The sequence below is a fragment of the Anomaloglossus baeobatrachus genome, chromosome 6, assembly GCF_048569485.1.
Source record: "Anomaloglossus baeobatrachus isolate aAnoBae1 chromosome 6, aAnoBae1.hap1, whole genome shotgun sequence".
NCBI classification, from domain to species: Eukaryota; Metazoa; Chordata; class Amphibia; order Anura; family Aromobatidae; genus Anomaloglossus; species Anomaloglossus baeobatrachus.
Window position 1 is genome coordinate 32,254,186 of NC_134358.1, and position 22,667 is coordinate 32,276,852.

The 22,667-nt window shown below is 49.3% G+C and overlaps 1 protein-coding gene across 3 annotated transcripts in view; it reads left to right on the top strand.

The window, feature by feature from the left end:
* Nucleotides 1-22,667, top strand: part of ZFAT (zinc finger and AT-hook domain containing) — a 259,690-nt gene that overhangs the window by 122,467 nt on the left and 114,556 nt on the right. For all 3 annotated transcript variants that reach the window (XM_075352843.1, XM_075352844.1, XM_075352845.1), the window contains 3 exons: nt 10,411-10,560; nt 10,817-10,990; nt 12,894-12,982. In XM_075352843.1, the coding sequence (XP_075208958.1) occupies nt 10,411-10,560; nt 10,817-10,990; nt 12,894-12,982 (413 nt within the window). The remainder of the gene's footprint in view (nt 1-10,410; nt 10,561-10,816; nt 10,991-12,893; nt 12,983-22,667) is intronic.

Here is a 22,667-nt window from a genome sequence, read left to right on the forward strand (position 1 = left end):
TATTTGATGAGCAGGATGGGGGTATATTATGAGCAGGATGGGGGTATATTATTAGCAGGATGGATGGGGGGTATATTATAAGCAGGATGGATGGGGGTATATGAGCAGGATACTATACAAGGCAGGAGGATCATTACCAGGATGCGGCACCTTAGTAGAGAATTTGGGGACATTACCCCCATAACAGTGACAGCAGCAGATCCTCACCCCATAACAGTGTGTCAAAACCACATTTTTTTCTTAAAATTTTATTTTCCTAGTTTCCTCCTCTAAAACCAGGGTGCGTCTTATGGTCCGGTGCGTCTTATAGTCCGAAAAATACGGTATTTCTTTGTTCTTTTTATTGTATTTCTTATTTTAGTTTTATAAATTTATATTATACCTTCAACGCAATCTCAATTCATTGACTGTCAGTTCTTGATGGGGTTTTTTGTTTTTTTTTTTTTTAACAATCTTCTTCACATCGTCCATATATTATCTAACAAGGGAAAAAAAAAAAAAAAAAAAAGATAAAATAGCCATTGAAAGCTGCCAGGCAAAAACTAACGAGAACCAGACCTGACACTCGCTGTGAGCGGCCTCATGATTTTTTTTTTTAACAGAAGACGCCAAAGGAGACGGATATTAAAATACCTGAACAATGAGCTTTAATGTTCCTGCAGGACGTGCAGATGGGACGGAGCCGCCATGGTGGCTGGATGGCGGGAGATCGCCTGAAGTCCGTCTTTATCCGCCTTCCCGCTGCAGCCTGTTCTGTTCATCAGAGATGGACCGAGATGCACGTAGAAATCACAGAATACAATGGCAATACGCCTACCTCTTTACTCTTTTGGGGGTCTTTTCTTTTTTTCTGAAATTCAAATATTTTGGGCTAAAATTCAGGAGAAGAGGTGGGTTACAGACCTTGGCATCAGAACAGGCTAACTGACCAATTCACTGGTAACTCAATCTGAAAAAGGAAAATGAAGATTTTTGGTACTCACCCTAAAATCTCTTTCTCGTAGTCTTCATTTAGGGGACTGTTATGATCTGGTCGCCATGGACGATCACAAAAATCCCATCAGCAGAAAAACACGAGTAGTTGGAACCTGACCTGACCGCAATCCCCTATATATCGGACAACACTAGAAGTAGCCGTGGAGCGTTCCTAAACACACCTAAACGCCGCGTCACAGCTGGAGAAACTTACTACGCCTCACAGATAGATAGAAATCAGGAAACCTATCTTGCCTCAGAGTAGTCCCCAAAGAAATAGCAAGCCCCCAACATGGAAAGCCAACAGTGATGTAAGAAAACACAATACACAGGAAATATAGGTTAGCAATGTCGAGGCCCGACTTCCTAGATAGAATAGAACAGGACAGAAAACTGATTGCGGTCAATGCAAACCCTGCGGAAAAATACCAATCTCCTGAGACCACACGGACTCTCCCCCACTATATCAGGTACTTCTGTAAATAATGGGAGAAACAAAATACCAAAAAAACCACAAGAAATACAAAAGTGCAAATAATTAAGTAGAACTGGCAGAATCTACCTTTCCTTGCAGAGGGGGAACCCCATGCTCATCAAAATAGAAAGACAATTCGTCTCCTGCAAGAAAACAGAATTTAAGTAAATGAAATGAAATACAAACGCCCTTAGGTGTGGATCAGGCAATAAAGCAAAGAACTTGCAACTTATCTGGAAAGGTTCAGGCACAAGATTAATGGAAGGACAAACTCCAAGCCAATTCAGAGACGGAGGAATAAACATCAATCACCAGCCCCAGCCAGCAGACACTGCTCTTCTGGGGTTTTTTTTGCCTTCCTCTGGATCAACATGTTAGGCTACGGGTTGAACTAGATGGACTTAGAGTCTCCCTTCAACCTTAAAAACTATGATACTATATAACCCAGGCTGATCTGCATTTGGGCTTCCCAAACTCCCAATTAACTAATTAACTCCCACACCTGTTGAGTCACAGTCAGCTTCACCTCCAGTTCTGACCACCAGAGGGAGCTCCAAACAATCATTCCCCCCCCCCCCCCCCGGAATGACATTCATAACAGGGGACATAGGAACCTGCTGACACTAACAATACACAAAAAAAAGAAAGTTGTCTCCTCCCCAACTGACTAACTCGCCTGCTAACACCAAGTCTTTTCAGTTAGTGAGAAAGCAGAATAAGAAACAAAAAGAACTAAAACAAGAAAGAATGATTGAGCAAGTATAAAAACGGCTTAAGTGGTCAGCCAATTAGGCAACAAACGGAAGGTGTTGTGTCCCCCAATGAATACTACGAGAAAGTGATTTCCACGGTGGCTCAGTGGTTAGCACTGCAGTCTTGCAGCACTATGGTCCTAGGTTCAAATCCCACCAAGGACAACATCTGCAAGGAGTTTGTATGTTCTCCCAGTGTTTATGTGGGTTTTCTCCGGTTTCCCCCCACACTCCAAAAACATACTGATAGGGGATTTAGATTGTGAGCCCCAATGGGGCCATGAACACCACGTCTATAAAGTGCTGCGGAATTAACAGCACTATATAAGTGAGTAAAATAAATACATTTTACGGTGAGTACCAAAAATCTTCATTTCTCAGATGCTTGATTGGAGGACAGAGGAACCATGGGTAAAACTGTCCCTGAGGTGTGGATAACAAACAACAAAAAAAAAGAGAAAAGACAGAAGAGCGAGGCCCACCGGCCAAGAAACACCGAACAGTGGACGGGCGCGTGCCAACCAACCAAAATATCCAACCATGCCAAATCAGGTGGCGTTGAGAACTCGCTGGTAAAAAGACCTTGCTATTTTCAGAAGCACATCAATACACTCCGGTTTCTTATATCCCATGTACCACCTAACTACCCCGGACTGCCTGAAAGGGCGCACCCCGGACGTGGGACAAGACCCACACCTAGGGAAGAGCAGGTGGGAGCCGGAAAAACACTGGAAGGCGCGCACAGAGAGAGGGGGAAATTAGTGGTCAGCACAATGACTGGAAAGAACGCCGAAATATGGCTACAGGGAATTCAGCGCAACACGAGGTCGCAGCAAGGGACATGCTTAACTGTCCAGAAGATATTTGCTCCTGTGGCAAGGTGTTTGAAAGTCCGGGCTCCATCTACTACTCCGTGCAAGCACGCCGCACTATGGTATGTGACCGGACCACGGACTTCTGAGCTTCGAACACCGCCCCTCAGGTTTCTTCATCTCTATAAATAGCACATCTTGCAGGTGCCTGATCACCGACTGCATCAATACTAATAAGTAATAATAATCTTTATATAGCGCTAACATATTCCGCAGCGCTTTATGTACAGTACAAACCAAAAGTTTGGACACGCCTTCTCATTCAAAGAGTTTTTTTCTTTATTTTCATGACTCTAAAAATTGTAGATTCACATTGAAGGCATCAAAACTATGAATTATCACATGTGGAATGAAATACTTAACAAAAAAGTGTGAAAAAACTGAAAATATGTCTTATATTCTAGGTTCTTCAAAGTAGCCGCCTTTTGCTGTGATTACTGCTTTGCACACTCTTGGCATTCTCTTGATGAGCTTCAAGAGGTAGTCACTGGAAATGGTTTCTTTATCGTTCCTATGGGAGACCCAGACCATGGGTGTATAGCTACTGCCTCCGGAGGACACACAAAGTTACTACACTCAAAACGTGTAGCTCCTCCCTCCTAGCATATACACCCCCTGCTAGCCAGTCCTAGCCAGTTTCAAGCTTTGTGTCAGGAGGATCACACACACACATGCATCCTTTTTTGATTTTTCATTTTTTCTAAAGATTTGGAAGAAAAGCGGGTCCACTGGACCCCCGGCATGTCCCTTCACACTCCCCTGGCGGCAGTGCTGTTAAGGTTGACTTCAGGGCAGAAATCCCTTCATGCCGCGCTCCTTCACCATCCCTTAGGGGCTCTGGCTTGAAGTTAGAGCCAACACGGTTCTCACTGCCTTGCAGGAGACCGGCCTCCATCCGCAGCCCTTTGGCAGGACCCTGCTGGACGGAGCACTGGACCCCCACCCCACCAGGGATTGGACCCTGCGTCTCAAAGCTAAGTATAGAGACGTTGTTCAAGGGTCCTTCTACAATGTGGATTTATTGAGGGGACAGTGATTTATGTTGATAATGCTGCTTTTTACAGTTTTTCCGGCCGGTTTCTCAGTTTTTACTGAGTACCGCGCCGATGATGCCTGATTTTCGGCCGCATGTATAACTCTAAGCCCCGGCTTCAGCCGCGGCCTAGTTTCGTTTTGTTCCCCTGCATGTTACTCATGCAAGGGGACACTGCAGCGCCGCCCGCCGGCCGCTCTGCACAGGGGACGACACTCCGTTTTAGGAGATGATTCCCTCCCCTGTACATGCCTTAGCCCTCCGATTCCCGCTCCTAGGTTAACCCCCGCCCCCCCCCCCTCACTCTGGCGCCATTTTCTCAGCGTTCTTAGTACGCTGATCGGCGCTGGCTGCTCTGCAGCAGAGGGAGTGGATATATGGCTGGGGGTCCAGGCTTGGAACCTGAGGGGGCACTCATAATAGCGGCCTGATAAGTCACAACCTCTGGCTGTGCACTTTTATACACGATCACGGCATTCTGAGGGAGTTAATTCTTTATTATAGAACCTCCTCAGCAGCATGTCTCACACTAGGAGCAAAGCTCCAAGGCTGTATACTACATGTTCTGCATGTAAACTCATATTGCCTGAACCGGCACGGACCCACACTGTAATGGTCCTTATGTGGTGCCTCTGCCTGGAGTCTCCCCAGGCTGACCCCTGTCTCGGGTATTCTAGACATTCTAGACATAGCCCCCCACCTCTGCAGCATGTCTCACAGAGCGAGGCTGCAGGCTGTTTTTAGTATCAACTGCTGGTAGTCTCGTACGGCTGTACCGAGCTCATAACCACTGTGGCCCCTCAGCTTGGAGGCTCATTCAGGGTCCCTCCAGCTGCTCCGGTCGATAGCTGACCCCTGGGGGAATCTTTTTTCCAGGGGTCGGCCTGTCCCGGCATCTGCTGAGCATGCAGCCCCCTTCTCAGGGCGTTTTCTGCTCGCTCAGCAAAGCTCTCAGACCCCGTCCTCCTGACAGGGAGACGCAGGGTCCCCTGTCCTCCCCGTCCCGCAGCTCCGATTACGAGCTGACTCATTGGACGAGGAGGATGTCACGGACGCTACTTTAGGTACTTTGATCCGTCCATAGGTGACGCGGATGCGACTGATTGGATTGCGTCCATTATACTTGTATTGGACCTCCATCCGCCTGTATCAGGGGAGTATTCCCCGCTGGCAGTAAGGCATCAGTATACCTTTAACAAGACGAGAAGTGTGTTCCTTAACCACTCCAGTTTTCAGGCGTCCAAGCCCACAGCCTGTCCTGCAGATCCCACAACGGGGTTCTGCTGCCTGTCTCCCCCTCCCATCAGAGGTGGTCAAGGAGTGTACTCATTCGCCAAGGGTGGCCACTCCGGTGTCTAGACTTTCAGCCTGGATAGTTGTATCAGTGGCTGACGGCACCTCTATAAGGATCCCACGGTACATTAATTTTGTACTGGACCTCAATCCGCCGGAGTTACCTTATCTAGGTGAACACAACGTGTGTTCCTTAACCACTCCGGTTTTCAGGTCCCTGTGACCAGCCCAGGGTCCGCTCTGACAGTCGCTTCCCATGAAGCGTGATTCTGAGGACTGTGTTTCCCCTGTCCACCAATAGTGGTCAAGAAGTGGGCTCATTCACCTCAGGTGGCTCTGCCCGAACCGTTATGTCAGTGGCTGATGGCTCCTCAGAGGAGATGCATTCCCTCACAGGGACCCTATGCCCAAAACGGTTGCCTGAACTTCCAGACTTCAGTCTTTTCATCCTCTGCCTAGGTCTGCCATGCTGGACACCGCACGGCGGTGGTCTTGGCTACTTTCCTCGCTGTCCGCAGGCTCCTGTGGCTTCGGAAATGGAGGGCAGATGCCTCTGTAGAGGTTCCTTGCTGGGCTCCTCTTTGGTGGGACCAGTCTCTTCGGAACCGACTGGATGAAATTTAGGAAGCTCTTGGCGGGGAAAGTTCTTCCTTGCCACAAACCTAAACCAGGGAACCTGTCCAGGGCAGGAATCAGTTGAGGTTTCGGTGGTTTCCGTTCCTCCATCTGATCGTCCTCTAGCTCGGCCTAGGTTCATAGAACCAATTGGCTTGAAGCTGCGTCTTCAGAAGACCGCAGGAGATGCTGCCACTTAGTCAGCTCCCTCCGAGCTATCTAGCCACGCCAACCTCCTCCTAGTCGGTGGCAGGCTCTCTCCACTTGGCGACGTATGGTTCTAACACGTCTCCGTTCAGTGGGGGCGGGATTATATCTCCCATGGCTACAAGATGGAGTTCTGTCCACCCGCCAAACAGATTTTTTCTGTTACCTCCTCCCGGCTCCAAGGCCGCCGCCTTCTCATAAGCCGTGGCATTTCTTGCAGGCCAATGGAGTAATTGTACCGAATCCCGACTGGGAACGGTTCTGAGATTTTTGTTTAAATCTATTTCTAGTCCCCGAAGAGGGCGGTGCCTTCCGACCTGGATCTTTAGCTTTTCAAGCATGGTCAGGTGTGGCGTTTTCACATGGAGTCTCTGTCTTGTTCCGTGTGTTTTTTTCACCGGATCAATCAAGAACCCAAGGAGATTCCCTCGCAGCCTTCGGCATCAGAGATGCTTTTCTGCAACGGTCAATCGCAGTTTCACACCAGCGTTGACTGCGTTTTGCCATCAGAGTGGTCCAATTCGTGGCTCTTCCCTTGGGGTTGGCCACGGCCCCTCGAGTATTCTCATTGGGGCTGCTGTGATTAGGGTCCTGCACCCCTAGGGATTGACAGTGATCGTTTGCCCTAGACGGCCTTCTTCTCAGGCCTTCATCCAGTGCAGACTCTTAGCAGAGTACTTCGCTTACTCTCGCCACTCTAACCTATTCGGGTGGCTTGTCATTCTGTTCAAGTCCACTCTGACTTCGAACCAGAGGCTCTCAAGGACGCAATTCGAGACTGTCGGCTCTTGTGAAGCCGCTCTTAGTCGATAAGTAGTCCCTCCGCTGGCGGTCGACGTCGTTCTATCAGACACCAAATACAGGTGCTGGTCAGACGGTGGCGTCAATGGAAGCGATTCCTTGCCCAGTTTCTCCTGTGCCCTCTGAGACTGGATGTTGTCCGCTGTACACGCGAACTCCCTCCTTCCACGGGGTGGTGGCTTTGCCACTGACCTGGGGCTCGTTTTCAGGGGTGGTTTCGACCACTCTGTCTCAGGGACGCTCCTTCCTGGCCCCGTCCCAGGTGATTCTCACCAGGGTGCTGGTCTTTCCGCCTTGGGAGCATTATATCTCCACCGCGGAGCGCAGGGCGCTTGGACTCTGTCCGAATCAGCCCTCTAGATCAATGGGCTAGAAATCAGAGCTGTATTCTAGCTCTTTAGCCTTCACCATTTGTTGGCGGCTAGGCACATTCGAGTTCAGTCGGATAACGTTACAGCGTTTTCCTACATCAATTTCCAGATCGGGACACTCAGCCGCCTGGCAATCTTGGCGCCTCAACATTCTTCACTGGACAAGGGACTCCTAGTCCACCGTATCCGCAGCCCACATCCTAGATGTCAAAACTGCGGGCAGATTATTTCAGCTGTCCAACCGTGGTCCACAATCCTCAGGTTTTGCGGTAGACACACTGGTTCATGTTTGATCCCAGCTTCGTCTCTACCTCTTGCCCAGAGCCCTGCACAAGATCAGGGAAGGGGGCCGTCGGGTCATTCTCTTACAGACTGACCCAGGCAGGCTTCGTATCCTGACCTGCTCTTTCTGTCCGTTGGATTGCCATGGCATCTTCCGGTCCGTCCAGACCTTTTCTCAGAAGGTCCGTTTTTTCCGTCAGAATTCTGGATTCTCGGATTGACGGCGTAGCTATTGAGTCCTGGATCTTGGCGACTTCTGGTATCCTTCCTGAAGTCATCTCCGCTATGACTCGAGCTCCAAGGTGTCCTTGGACCTTTTTAGCCTTGCCGACCCTCCTGTCCCTTCCACAGTCCGGTCTACAGCTAGGACTATCCCTCATTAAGGGACAGGTCTCCGTTCTGTCGGTATGTGCCAGCGGCGTATCGTCCGGCTGGCTCCGGTGCGCTCCTTTAAGGGCGCGTCTCACATCATTCCGCCTTTCCGGCGGTCTATGGAGCCCTGGGACCTTAATCCGGTCCTCCCGATTCCCGGAAACCCCCCTTTGCGCTTCTTAGGGAGGTTTCTTTGTTTCATCTTTCACAGAAAGTAGTCTTTCTAGTGGCTATAATTTCCTGCCAGGGAGTTCTGGCTGCACTCTCTCTGAGTTACCCCCTTTTTTGGTCTTTTGCATCAAGACAAGGTGGTCTCCGTCCGACTCCGGACTTTTTTCCCTAAGGTGGTTACTGCTTCCACCTTATCCGGGGCAATTTTCCTGCCTTCCTTTTGTCCGGCTCCTCTTCATCGCTTGAGGAAGCGTTGCATATCCTGGATCTGGTGCGGGCGCCCCGGATCTAGGTGTCTCGCACCGCCGTTATTAGGCGGTGCACCTCTCTCTAGTACTGACTGCTAGTCAGCATAGCGGTCTCTCTGCATCTAAGCCGACCCTTGTTCGTTAGCTTAGGTCGGCCATTTCCGAGGCCTACAAGTGTACTCAAGTGCCTTCCCCGCTGGGGATCAGAGCACATTTGATCAGACCTGTCGGTGCCTTTTCGGCTTTCAGGCTACGGCTCAGTAGGTCTGTCAGACGGCAGCTCGAATTAGTCTGCATACTTTTTCGAAGCTCTATCCAAGGCATGCTCTTGCTTTGGCAGACGCGGGCTTCGGCAGACGCATCTTTCAGGTGTCTGTCGCCCATTTGTGAAGTTGGGTTTTCCTGCTTCTCAGTTGTCTGTTTATTCCCACCCATGGACTGCTTTGGGACGTCCCATGGTCTGGGTCTCCCATAGGAACGATAAAGAAAAAGAGAATTTTGTTTACTTACCGTAAATTCTTTTTCTTATAGTTCCGTCATGGGAGACCCAGCACCCTCCCTATTGCCTGTTGGCAAGTTTCTTGTTCCGTGTGTCTTCACCGGCTGTTGTTGTAGACAGAGGCTCCGGTTATTCCGGGTTTTACTCTATCTCTACTTGTGGGTGGATGTCCTCCTTTAGCTTTTGCACTAAACTGGCTAGGACTGGCTAGCAGGGGGTGCATATGCTAGGAGGGAGGAGCTACACGTTTTGAGTGTAGTAACTTTGTGTGTCCTCCGGAGGCAGTAGCTATACACCCATGGTCTGGGTCTCCCATGACGGAACTATAAGAAAAAGAATTTACGGTAAGTAAACAAAATTCTCTTTTTTCCAACAGTCTTGAAGGAGTTCCCAGAGATGCTTAGCACTTGTTGGCCCTTTTTGCCTTCACTCTGCGGTCCAGCTCACCCCAAACCATCTCGATTGGGTTCAGGTCTGGTGACTGTGGAGGCCAGGTCATCTGGCGTAGCACCTCATCACTATTCTTAGTCAAATAGCCCTTACACAGCCTGGAGGAGTGTTTGGGGTCATTGTCCTGTTGAAATATAAATGATGGTCCAACTAAACGCAAACCGGATGGAATAGCATGCTGCTGCAAGATGCTGTGGTAGCCATGCTGGTTCAGTATGCCTTCAATTTTGAATAAATCCCCAACAGTGTCACCAACAAAGCCCCCCCAGACCATCACACCTCCTCCTCCATGCTTCACGATGGGAACCAGCCATGTAGAGTCTATCCGGTCACCTTTTCTACAAAGACACGGTGGTTGGATCCAAAGATCTCAAATTTGGACTCATCAGACCAAAGCACAGATTTCCACTGGTCTAATGTCCATTCCTTGTGTTCTTTAGCCCAAACAAGTCTCTTCTGCTTGTTGCCTGTCCTTACCAGTGGTTTCCTAGCAGCTATTTTACCATGAAGGCTGCTGCACAAAGTCTCCTCTTAACAGTTGTTCTAGAGATGAGAAGGTGTGTCCAAACTTTTGGCCGGGACTGTACATCAGTAACACTGTCCCCATCGGGGATTATAATCTTCATTCCCTATCAGAATGTCTTTGTAGTGTGGGAGGAAACCGGAGAACCCGGAGGAAACCCACGCAAACACAGGGAGAATATACAAACTCCTTGCAGATATTCTCCTTTGGTGGGATTTGAACCCAGGACCCCAGCACTGTAAGACTGCAGTGCTAACCACTGAGCCACCGTACGAGTGCAGTGCTAACCACTGAGCCACCGTAAGACTGCAGTGCTAACCACTGAGCCATCATAAGACTGCAGTGCTAACCATTGAGCCACCTTGCTGCCCGTGAGGGTAACTGCATCAAAACGGGCATCCAAGATCTAAAATACAAAGAGAGAAGCAAACGACCTATGAGGCTTTGTTTAATGAGACTTTTCTTCTGCAGAGGTTTCTGCGAGTCTGATCTCCGAGGTCCTGGGACGTAAGGTGCAAATAAAAGGTTTGATAGGAAAGAGAGCAGCAAAATGCCCGTATTGTGACTCCTACTTCATGAAGAACGGATCTGACCTGCAGCGGCATATATGGGCCCATGAAGGTATGCCGGAGTATTTTATTGTTTTTCTTTTCTTTTTTTTTACTTTTTTTTTTATTTGTCATTTTTGCTACAAATTCATTTTTGAGGCTGATTAAATGTGCTCGTGTTTTTTTGTTTTTTTGCCCCCTCTTTTGTCACCCACCTTCTCCTCTTGTGCCTCTGTCCGGCTGTACTCCCTCACCTTGCTGTAATGGTCGGACCCCTTCCTCTTTTGTAGATGTTGTGTCTGATGCTTCTTCTTCTCCACTTTTTCCAGGTCTGAAGCCCTTTAAGTGCATGGCGTGCGACTACGCCACTCGCAGCAAGAGCAACCTGAAGGCGCACATGAACCGCCACAGCACGGAGAAGACGCACCTCTGCGACATGTGCGGCAAAAAGTTCAAAACCAAAGGGACACTAAAGAGTCACAAACTCCTTCACACGGCGGACGGTGAGAACAGACCACACTGTCACATCCATCCAGAGCTGCACTCGCTATTCTGCCACCTGCAGCTCCGGATTTCTGCTTACTGTTACAATGCATTGTCCTTTGCCGCAAATTTAGGTTTATCTGGATTACCGGAGTGCCCCTTAATTTAGAGGTTCTATATGGTTGCTCATGATTTTGAAGGGTTGTTGTCATGATTCCAATGTGCAGAACATTCTGTATCGTTCTGCTGTGCTCTCCTGCGGAGCCGGTATACAGTGTGTCCACCCATATCCTGTCCACCGCCATTAACTTGAGAACAGCGGCAGCTATGGGCATAGAAGTGGTGTCTAGGTATAGTAACGTAGCCATGCACTACGCACTGAAACCACCTATAGCGCCACCTGGTGGAAAACAACGGAGTTAGCATTTTTATTTCGAAAATGGAACGAGAGAGAGAAAAAAAAGTGAATTACAAAATTGTAGGGCATCAATTCAATACGAATCGACACCTTGTATACAGAAATGCTATGATATGAACCCCATGACCCCCCCAAAAACATTGAATGCTGGTCACACATATGGCCCTCATTTAACTTTGATGCTCAAAATGGCCACCGTCGGCTGCAATGCACATCTGGACTCTGGACAGCATACTGTATCTTGCTGCACGGTGTGCAATATGGTAGGTGACACGTTTGCACAAGCATCTGTGATACGTCGTCGTAGGTCCTGCAATGTTGGTGGAGGGGTCGCATACACCTGCTGTTTGATGTGACCTCACAGAAAGAAGTCCAATGGGGTCAGGTCAGGTGAGCGGAGGCCACTCCACACAGCCACCATACCCAATGACTTGTAGGAAGGTCTCCATGAGGTATCGCTTCACGTCCGCAGCCTTGTGAGTCTTACACATTCTAATCATAGCATTTCTGTATACAAGGTGTCGATTCGTATTGAATTGATGATGCCCTACAACTTTGTAATTCACTTTTTCCTCTATCTTGTTCCATTTTCGAGATAAAAATGCTAACTCTGTTGTTTTCCACCAGGTGGCGCTATAGGTGGTTTCATTGCTTAGCGCATGGCTACTTTACTATACCTAGACACCACTTCTATGCCTATAGCTGCCGCCGTTCTCAAGTTAATGGCGGTGGACAGGCTATGGGTGGACACACGGTATGTTGCTTATGTGCAGAGCGTTTTGCAGGATGAATTCTCTGCTGGTTTTCTGTTAAGCACTGGGTTTGTCGTTGGTCCTGGGAGGTTCTCTCGCAGATGCTTCTCGTTCCCAGTGATTACTCTGTCTCATTAGTTAGCATGTTAGCTCAGGTCGCCGCCTGTCTACAGTTGCGCTGTTGACTCCCGTGGTGCTCAGTGTTCAGATCTTGGTTTCTCGACTCCAGACCGCTGTTGACCTGTCTCTGCCTGTACTGTCCTTACCTGTTTCTGTTGTGACTTCCCGGCTTTTGACCTTGGACTTCTTCCTGACCACGTCCCCGCCTGCTCCCTGTATTTTGTACATACTCTCCTGGAACCCTGACCTTCAGCTTGTATCTTGACCTTGTCACTGTCTGCCCCCCATGTACTGTCGTGCCCTCCTGGTTTATGATCTCGGCCTGTCTGACTACCTCTACATTTACTGCACACAAGTAGTGTCTAGCGACACCTTGTGACACATTTTTCCTGTCCTGTCCTCGTTCATTACGTCTTTGTAAGAACAACCCTATAAAATTACTTGGTAGTGACAGGTGTGGACATTGTACTTCCCACAATGCACCACGGCAGAGATCTTATACCCGGGCACTGCACCAGCAGGGGGCAGAGCTAGAAAGTCCGTTCTTGAGTATTGGTGGCCGATATCAGTATTCTCCTGTATGATCTAGATTGACGATAATTTACACTTAGCAATGCGTTTGCTTCTTTTCAGGGAAACAGTTCAAATGCACAATATGTGAATTCACTGCCGTCCAAAAGCCACAGCTCCTGCGACACATGGAGCAGCATACCTCGTTCAAGGTAAGGAACAGACTAGTGACGTGGATATATCTGCCCGGTCGTTACATGGCAGCTATGGCCTCATGTTCACGAGGTCAACTGGATTGAAGTTGCACTATACCAAGAAAAGTTTCGGATACACGTTTTAATCATTTAAATTCTGGGGGTTTTTTTTTTCCATCTGCATCATAGCCCCCCAGTGTATAACATCCAGCTCCAGTGCCCTGGGGTATAACAGCTGACCCCATGTCCCTCGTATATATCATCCAGCCCCCCCCTTCTCACCCCCTTCATCATCAGGGTATAACATCTAGCCCCTCGTCCCCGTTATATAATATCTACCCCCTCGTCCCTGGTATTTAACACCCAGCCCCTCTCATCCCCAGGGTATGACATACACCTCCTCATCCCCGGTATATAACATCTGGCCCCTCGCCCCCAGTGTATAACGTCTGGTCCCTTGTCCCTGGTATATAACATATGACCCCTCGTCCCCTGGTATATACTGTAACATCTTGCCCCCTCGTCCCCAGTATATAACATCTAGCCTTCCTTGTCTCATGCTATGCCTTCCTCGTCCCCGGTATAGAACATCTAGCCTTCCTTGTCTCATGGTATGCCCCCTCGTCCCCGGTATATAACATCTAGCCTTTCTTGTCTCATGGTATGCCGTCCTCGTCCCCGGTATATAACATCTAGCCTTTCTTGTCCCCTGGTATGCCCCCTCGTCCCCAGTATATAACATCTAGCCTTCCTTGTCTCATGCTATGCCTTCCTCGTCCCCGGTATAGAACATCTAGCCTTTCTTGTCCCCTGGTATGCCCCCTCGTCCCCAGTATATAACATCTAGCCTTCCTTGTCTCATGCTATGCCTTCCTCGTCCCCGGTATAGAACATCTAGCCTTCCTTGTCTCATGCTATGCCTTCCTCGTCCCCGGTATAGAACATCTAGCCTTCCTCGTCCCCGGTATATAACATCTAGCCTTCCTCGTCCCCGGTATATAACACCTAGCCTTCCTCGTCCCCGGTATATAACACCTAGCCTTCCTTGTCTCATGGTATGCCTTCCTCGTCCCCGGTATATAACATCTAGCCTTTCTTGTCCACTGGTATGCCTCCTCGTCCCCAATATATAACATCTAGCCTTTCTTGTCCCCTGGTATGCCTCCTCAAATGAGATTTATAACATGTAGCCTTCCTTGTCCCCGGTATATAACATCTGGCCCCCCCGCCCCTGGTATATAACATTGCCCCTCGCCCCTGGTATATAATCCCTTTGCCCCTTGCCCCTGGTATATAACATCTTGCTCTTCACCCCTGGTATATAGCATCTACATAAGCAAGGATGATTGACCTTAGGGAGATCAACATCCAGCACCACGGAGACACCATCACGTGTTTCTCAACGCAGTGAATCTAGGACAAGGCCCCCTGGGAAAATATGCAAAACAAGACTGCCGCGGAAACACCATCACATCTGTCAGCGTTGAGACATGTGATGGTGTTTCTGCGCCAGTCTTGTTTTGGTATATAACATCTGGCCCCGCCTCCACCGTCCCCAGTGTTTGACATCCACTTCGTCGCCACTGGTATCTTGCACCTGGTATATAACGTCTAGCCCCTCGTCCCTGCAAACCTACCCCCGGAAGTGCTCTGTTTATGGCTGGTTGTATGGGAGCGCGGAGCCGAACTACCAATCAGTGACTTCCAATGAGGTTCAGCTTAAGTTCGGGTCCATAACAGAACTTTATATAAAGTCCGGCTAAAAGCACAGAACCCAAAACATCCACCGGACAGCTCATCTCTAGTAAAGAAAGAGCAGACTCTGCAGAGGAGGAGGAAGAGATCACACATAGGCTGCAACAGAGGAAAGAGCAGGATCTGCAGAGGAGGAGGAAGAGATCACACATAGGCTGCAACAGAGGAAAGAGCAGAATCTGCAGAGGAGGAGGAAGAGATCACACATAGGCTGCAACAGAGGAAAGAGCAGACTCTGCAGAGGAGGAGGAAGAGATCACACATAGGCTGCAACAGAGGAAAGAGCAGGATCTGCAGAGGAGGAGGAAGAGATCACACATAGGCTGCAACAGAGGAAAGAGCAGACTCTGCAGAGGAGGAGGAGGAAGAGATCACACTTAGGCTGCAGCAGAGGAAAGAGCAGACTCTGCAGAGGAGAAGGAAGAGATCACACATAGGCTGCAACAGAGGAAAGAGCAGGATCTGCAGAGGAGGAGGAAGAGATCACACATAGGCTGCAACAGAGGAAAGAGCAGACTCTGCAGAGGAGGAGGAGGAAGAGATCACACTTAGGCTGCAGCAGAGGAAAGAGCAGACTCTGCAGAGGAGAAGGAAGAGATCACACATAGGCTGCAACAGAGGAAAGAGCAGGATCTGCAGAGGAGGAGGAAGAGATCACACATAGGCTGCAACAGAGGAAAGAGCAGACTCTGCAGAGGAGGAGGAGGAAGAGATCACACTTAGGCTGCAGCAGAGGAAAGAGCAGACTCTGCAGAGGAGAAGGAAGAGATCACACATAGGCTGCAACAGAGGAAAGAGCAGACTCTGCAGAGGAGAAGGAAGAGATCACACATAGGCTGCAACAGAGGAAAGAGCAGACTCTGCAGAGGAGGAGGAGGAAGAGATCACACTTAGGCTGCAGCAGAGGAAAGAGCAGACTCTGCAGAGGAGGAGGAAGAGATCACACATAGGCTGCAGCAGAGGAAAGAGCAGACTCTGCAGAGGAGGAGGAAGATCACACATAGGCTGCAACAGAGGAAAGAGCAGAATCTGCAGAGGAGGAGGAAGAGATCACACATAGGCTGCAACAGAGGAAAGAGCAGACTCTACAGAGGAGGAGGAAGAGATCACACATAGGCTGCAACAGAGGAAAGAGCAGACTCTGCAGAGGAGGAGGAAGAGATCACACATAGGCTGCAACAGAGGAAAGAGCAGACTCTGCAGAGGAGGAGGAAGAGATCACACATAGGCTGCAACAGAGGAAAGAGCAGACTCTGCAGAGGAGGAGGAAGAGATCACATATAGGCTGCAGCAGAGGAAAGAGCAGACTCTGCAGACGAGGAGGAAGAGATCACACATAGGCTGCAGCAGAGGAAAGAGCAGACTCTGCAGACGAGGAGGAAGAGATCACACATAGGCTGCAACAGAGGAAAGAGCAGAATCTGCAGAGGAGGAGGAAGAGATCACACATAGGCTGCAACAGAGGAAAGAGCAGACTCTGCAGAGGAGGAGGAAGAGATCACACATAGGCTGCAGCAGAGGAAAGAGCAGAATCTGCAGAGGAGGAGGAAGAGATTACACATAGGCTGCAACAGAGGAAAGAGCAGAATCTGCAGAGGAGGAGGAAGAGATCACACATAGGCTGCAGCAGAGGAAAGAGCAGACTCTGCAGAGGAGGAGGAAGAGATCACACATAGGCTGCAACAGAGGAAAGAGCAGACTCTGCAGAGGAGGAGGAAGAGATCACACATAGGCTGCAACAGAGGAAAGAGCAGACTCTGCAGAGGGGGAGGAGGAAGAGATCACACTTAGGCTGCAGCAGAGGAAAGAGCAGACTCTGCAGAGGAGGAGGAGGAAGAGATCACACATAGGCTGCAACAGAAGAAAGAGCAGACTCTGCAGAGGAGGAGGAGGAAGAGATCACACATAGGCTGCAACAGAGGAAAGAGCAGAATCTGCAGAGGAGGAGGAGGAAGAGATCACACATAGGCTGCAACAGAGGAAAGAGCAGGATCTGCAGAGGAGGAGGAAGATCACACATAGGCTGCAACAGAGGAAAGAGCAGACTCTGCAGAGGAGGAAGAGATCACACATAGGCTGCAACAGAGGAAAGAGCAGAATCTGCAGAGGAGGAGGAAGATCACACATAGGCTGCAACAGAGGAAAGAGCAGAATCTGCAGAGGAGGAGGAAGATCACACATAGGCTGCAACAGAGGAAAGAGCAGAATCTGCAGAGGAGGAGGAAGATCACACATAGGCTTCAACAGAGGAAAGAGCAGGATCTGCAGAGGAGGAGGAAGATCACACATAGGCTGCAACAGAGGAAAGAGCAGAATCTGCAGAGGAGGAGGAAGATCACACATAGGCTGCAACAGAAGAAAGAGCAGACTCTGCAGAGGAGGAGGAGGAAGAGATCACACATAGGCTGCAACAGAGGAAAGAGCAGAATCTGCAGAGGAGGAGGAGGAAGAGATCACACATAGGCTGCAACAGAGGAAAGAGCAGGATCTGCAGAGGAGGAGGAAGATCACACATAGGCTGCAACAGAGGAAAGAGCAGACTCTGCAGAGGAGGAGGAAGATCACACATAGGCTGCAACAGAGGAAAGAGCAGAATCTGCAGAGGAGGAGGAAGATCACACATAGGCTGCAACAGAGGAAAGAGCAGAATCTGCAGAGGAGGAGGAAGATCACACATAGGCTGCAACAGAGGAAAGAGCAGAATCTGCAGAGGAGGAGGAAGATCACACATAGGCTGCAACAGAGGAAAGAGCAGAATCTGCAGAGGAGGAGGAAGATCACACATAGGCTGCAACAGAGGAAAGAGCAGAATCTGCAGAGGAGGAGGAAGAGATCACACATAGGCTGCAACAGAGGAAAGGGCAGACTCTGCAGAGGAGAAGGAAGAGATCACACATAGGCTGCAACAGAGGAAAGAGCAGACTCTGCAGAGGAGGAGGAAGAGATCACACATGGGCTGCATCAGAGGAAAGAGCAGGATTTGCAGAGGAGGAGGAAGAGATCACACATAGGCTGCAGCAGAGGAAAGAGAAGACTCTGCAGACGAGGAAGAGATCACACATAGGCTGCAACAGAGGAAAGAGCAGGATCTGCAGAGGAGGAGGAAGAGATCACACATAGGCTGCAACAGAGGAAAGAGCAGGATCTGCAGAGAAGGAGGAAGAGATCACACATAGGCTGCAACAGAGGAAAGAGCAGACTCTGCAGAGGAGGAGGAGGAAGAGATCACACATAGGCTGCAGCAGAGGAAAGAGAAGACTGCAGACGAGGAGAAAGAGATCACACATAGGCTGCAACAGAGGAAAGAGCAGGATCTGCAGAGGAGGAGGAAGAGATCACACATAGGCTGCAACAGAGGAAAGAGGAGGAGGAAGAGATCACACACAGGCTGCAGCAGAGGAAAGAGCAGACTCTGCAGAGGAGGAGGAAGAGATCACACATAGTCTGCAACAGAGGAAAGAGCAGAATCTGCAGAGGAGGAGGAAGAGATCACACATAGGCTGCAACAGAGGAAAGAGCAGAATCTGCAGAGGAGGAGGAAGATCACACATAGGCTGCAACAGAGGAAAGAGCAGGATCTGCAGAGGAGGAGGAAGAGATCACACATAGGCTGCAACAGAGGAAAGAGCAGACTCTGCAGAGGAGGAGGAAGAGATCACACATAGGCTGCAACAGAGGAAAGAGCAGACTCTGCAGAGGAGAAGGAAGAGATCACACATAGGCTGCAACAGAGGAAAGAGCAGAATCTGCAGAGGAGGAGGAAGAGATCACACATAGGCTGCAACAGAGGAAAGAGCAGAATCTGCAGAGGAGGAGGAAGAGATCACACATAGGCTGCAACAGAGGAAAGAGCAGAATCTGCAGAGGAGGAGGAAGAGATCACACATAGGCTGCAACAGAGGAAAGAGCAGAATCTGCAGAGGAGGAGGAAGAGATCACACATAGGCTGCAACAGAGGAAAGAGCAGGATCTGCAGAGGAGGAGGAAGAGATCACACATAGGCTGCAACAGAGGAAAGAGCAGACTCTGCAGAGGAGGAGGAAGAGATCACACATAGGCTGCAACAGAGGAAAGAGCAGACTCTGCAGAGGAGGAGGAAGAGATCACACATAGGCTGCAACAGAGGAAAGAGCAGACTCTGCAGAGGAGGAGGAAGAGATCACACACAGGCTGCAACAGAGGAAAGAGCAGACTCTGCAGAGGAGGAGGAAGAGATCACACATAGGCTGCAACAGAGGAAAGAACAGACTCTGCAGAGGAGGAGGAAGAGATCACACACAGGCTGCAACAGAGGAAAGAGCAGGATCTGCAGAGGAGGAGGAAGAGATCACACATAGGCTGCAACAGAGGAAAGAGCAGAATCTGCAGACGAGGAGGAAGAGATCACACATAGGCTGCAGCAGAGGAAAGAGCAGAATCTGCAGAGGAGGAGGAAGAGATCACACATGGGCTGCATCAGAGGAAAGAGCAGAATCTGCAGAGGAGGAGGAAGAGATCACACATAGGCTGCAGCAGAGGAAAGAGCAGAATCTGCAGAGGAGGAGGAAGAGATCACACATAGGCTGCAACAGAGGAAAGAGCAGGATCTGCAGAGGAGGAGGAAGAGATCACACATAGGCTGCAGCAGAGGAAAGAGCAGACTCTGCAGAGGAGGAGGAAGAGATCACACATAGGCTGCAGCAGAGGAAAGAGCAGACTCTGCAGAGGAGGAGGAAGAGATCACACATAGGCTGCAGCAGAGGAAAGAGCAGAATCTGCAGAGGAGGAGGAAGAGATCACACATAGGCTGCAGCAGAGGAAAGAGCAGAATCTGCAGAGGAGGAGGAAGAGATCACACATAGGCTGCAGCAGAGGAAAGAGCAGGATCTGCAGAGGAGGAGGAAGAGATCACACATAGGCTGCAACAGAGGAAAGAGCAGGATCTGCAGAGGAGGAGGAAGAGATCACACATAGGCTGCAACAGAGGAAAGAGCAGACTCTGCAGAGGAGGAGGAAGAGATCACACATAGGCTGCAACAGAGGAAAGAGCAGACTCTGCAGAGGAGGAGGAAGAGATCACACATAGGCTGCAACAGAGGAAAGAGCAGACTCTGCAGAGGAGGAGGAAGAGATCACACACAGGCTGCAACAGAGGAAAGAGCAGACTCTGCAGAGGAGGAGGAAGAGATCACACATAGGCTGCAACAGAGGAAAGAACAGACTCTGCAGAGGAGGAGGAAGAGATCACACACAGGCTGCAACAGAGGAAAGAGCAGGATCTGCAGAGGAGGAGGAAGAGATCACACATAGGCTGCAACAGAGGAAAGAGCAGAATCTGCAGACGAGGAGGAAGAGATCACACATAGGCTGCAGCAGAGGAAAGAGCAGAATCTGCAGAGGAGGAGGAAGAGATCACACATAGGCTGCAGCAGAGGAAAGAGCAGAATCTGCAGAGGAGGAGGAAGAGATCACACATAGGCTGCAGCAGAGGAAAGAGCAGAATCTGCAGAGGAGGAGGAAGAGATCACACATAGGCTGCAGCAGAGGAAAGAGCAGACTCTGCAGAGGAGGAGGAAGAGATCACACAGGCTGCAGCAGAGGAAAGAGCAGACTCTGCAGAGGAGGAGGAAGAGATCACACATAGGCTGCAGCAGAGGAAAGAGCAGAATCTGCAGAGGAGGAGGAAGAGATCACACATAGGCTGCAGCAGAGGAAAGAGCAGAATCTGCAGAGGAGGAGGAAGAGATCACACATAGGCTGCAGCAGAGGAAAGAGCAGGATCTGCAGAGGAGGAGGAAGAGATCACACATAGGCTGCAGCAGAGGAAAGAGCAGGATCTGCAGAGGAGGAGGAAAAAGGTCACAGGCAGATAACAACATAGAAAAAGAGCGGTATCTGAAGGATGGAAGGGGAAGAGGAAGAGGCAGCCCTTGAAGAGGTTTGGAGAAAAGAGAAGGATTACAGATGGGGAATTCGGTGCAGGAATGAAGCTGTGCTTGTTTGTTTTTGAGGTCTAGTAAAGGAAGCAGCACCCTGGACTCTCGACCTCTACATGTATCATTGGAACAGAATATTCTGAAATCGGGTGTATATTGGATCCGAAAATGAGTGAAGGGGTAAAGATCTGTCACACGGCCTTTTATGAAACATGAGACATCCTGGATCTCTAATATTTGTATCTTTTTTTTTTTTTTTTTTTTTTTTTTTTTGCACTAGGCGGGCGGGGGGGGGGGGGGCCTTTTTTTTTTTTTTTTTGTATTACCAGTGTACGGTTCTCACACAATTCATCGGCCCAAACCTTTCCTCCGAGGCTGCGCTCGCTGAATGTAATTTCCTATCACTCTTTACATTATCCTCCCTCCTTTTATTAAAGTCTTAAATTCTCTAAAATACCTTGGAGGGAAGAGTCGTCTAAATGAGACGAGCGCATAAAATTTCAATGACTCCATCGAATATTAAAAACAATAAAAAAAAAAAAAAAAAAAAAAGACGACGCCGAAGCCTCATCCTTTACTCTTATTTCCCAGTAGTTAACTGTTTTGACCTCGTGGTGACAGTGACGGGCACCCGTGTAACCGGCAAGATATAAAACGCGGCTTTCCGCGGAGACGTCCGAGTTATCTTGCGGTAATTAAATTCTTGCCCCGTTAGCACATTATGGTTAGTCACTTCCCTTGGCTAGAACTTTCAGGGACTCTTATTTTGGGTACATAAAGTACAGTGGAACCTCGCTTAACGAGTAACCCACTTAACGAGAATTTCGCTTAACAAGCAAAGCTTTCTGTAAATTTGTAACCCGCTTTACGAGAAAGCTTTGCTGTACGAGCGAAATCCTCACCGCACACACTTCCGGTTTCGTCCATCCACCACACTCTGACCCGCACTTGCAGTCCACACAAACACACACGTACGCACAAACACACACACACATACAGTACTGTACTATGCTCACCTTACCTTCCGTTCCACCGCTGGCCTCATAGTTCTTGTAGTTCCCGGGTACATCGCGACGAACTACAAGTACCATGAGGCCGGCAGTGGAACGGAAAGTAAGGTGAGCATATAATATCTGTACCTTCCATTTCATCGCCGGCCTCCCGGGTCCTGTAGTGCACCGCGCCGCTCTGCTCCGCTCCAGGCATCGGCATCCATAGCAATGAAGCAGGAACTTCCTGGTTCCTGTCACCGCTTGTCAAAGGCAGCGCGCTGGCCAATCAGAGGCAAGCGGCTCTGCCTTTGACGTCAGAGCTCTGGCAGGAAGTTCCGCCCTTGTTATGGTTACCTGATACACGGCCCGCACCGGAGAACAGCAAGTCCCAGGAGACCGGCGATGGAACGGAAGGTAAGGTGAGCATATAATATGTGCGTGTGCATGTGTTTGTGTGTGTGTGCATGTGTTTGTGTGTGTTTGTGTGTGTTTGTGTGTGTTTGTGTGTGTTTGTGTGTGTTTGTGTGTGTTTGTGTGTGTTTGTGTGTGTTTGTGTGTGTTTGTGTGTGTTTGTGTGTGTTTGTGTGTGTTTGTGTGTGTTTGTGTGTGTTTGTGTGTGTTTGTGTGTGTTTGTGTGTGTTTTGTGTGTGTTTTGTGTGTGTTTTGTGTGTGTTTTGTGTGTGTTTGTGTGTGTTTGTGTGTGTTTGCGTGTGTTTGCGTGTGTTTGCGTGTGTGAGTTTTTGTGTGTGTGAGTTTTTGTGTGTGTGAGTTTTTGTGTGTGTGAGTGTGTGTGTGTGAGTGTGTGTGAGTGTGTGTGTGTGTGTGTGTGTGTGTGTGTGTGAGTGTGTGTGAGTGTGTGTGAGTGTGTGTGAGTGTGTGTGAGTGTGTGTGAGTGTGTGTGAGTGTGTGTGTGAGTTTGTGTGAGTGTGTGTGTGAGTTTGTGTGTGTGAGTTTGTGTGTGTGAGTTTGTGTGTGTGAGTTTGTGTGTGTGAGTTTGTGTGTGTGAGTTTGTGTGTTTGTGTGTGTGAGTTTGTGTGTTTG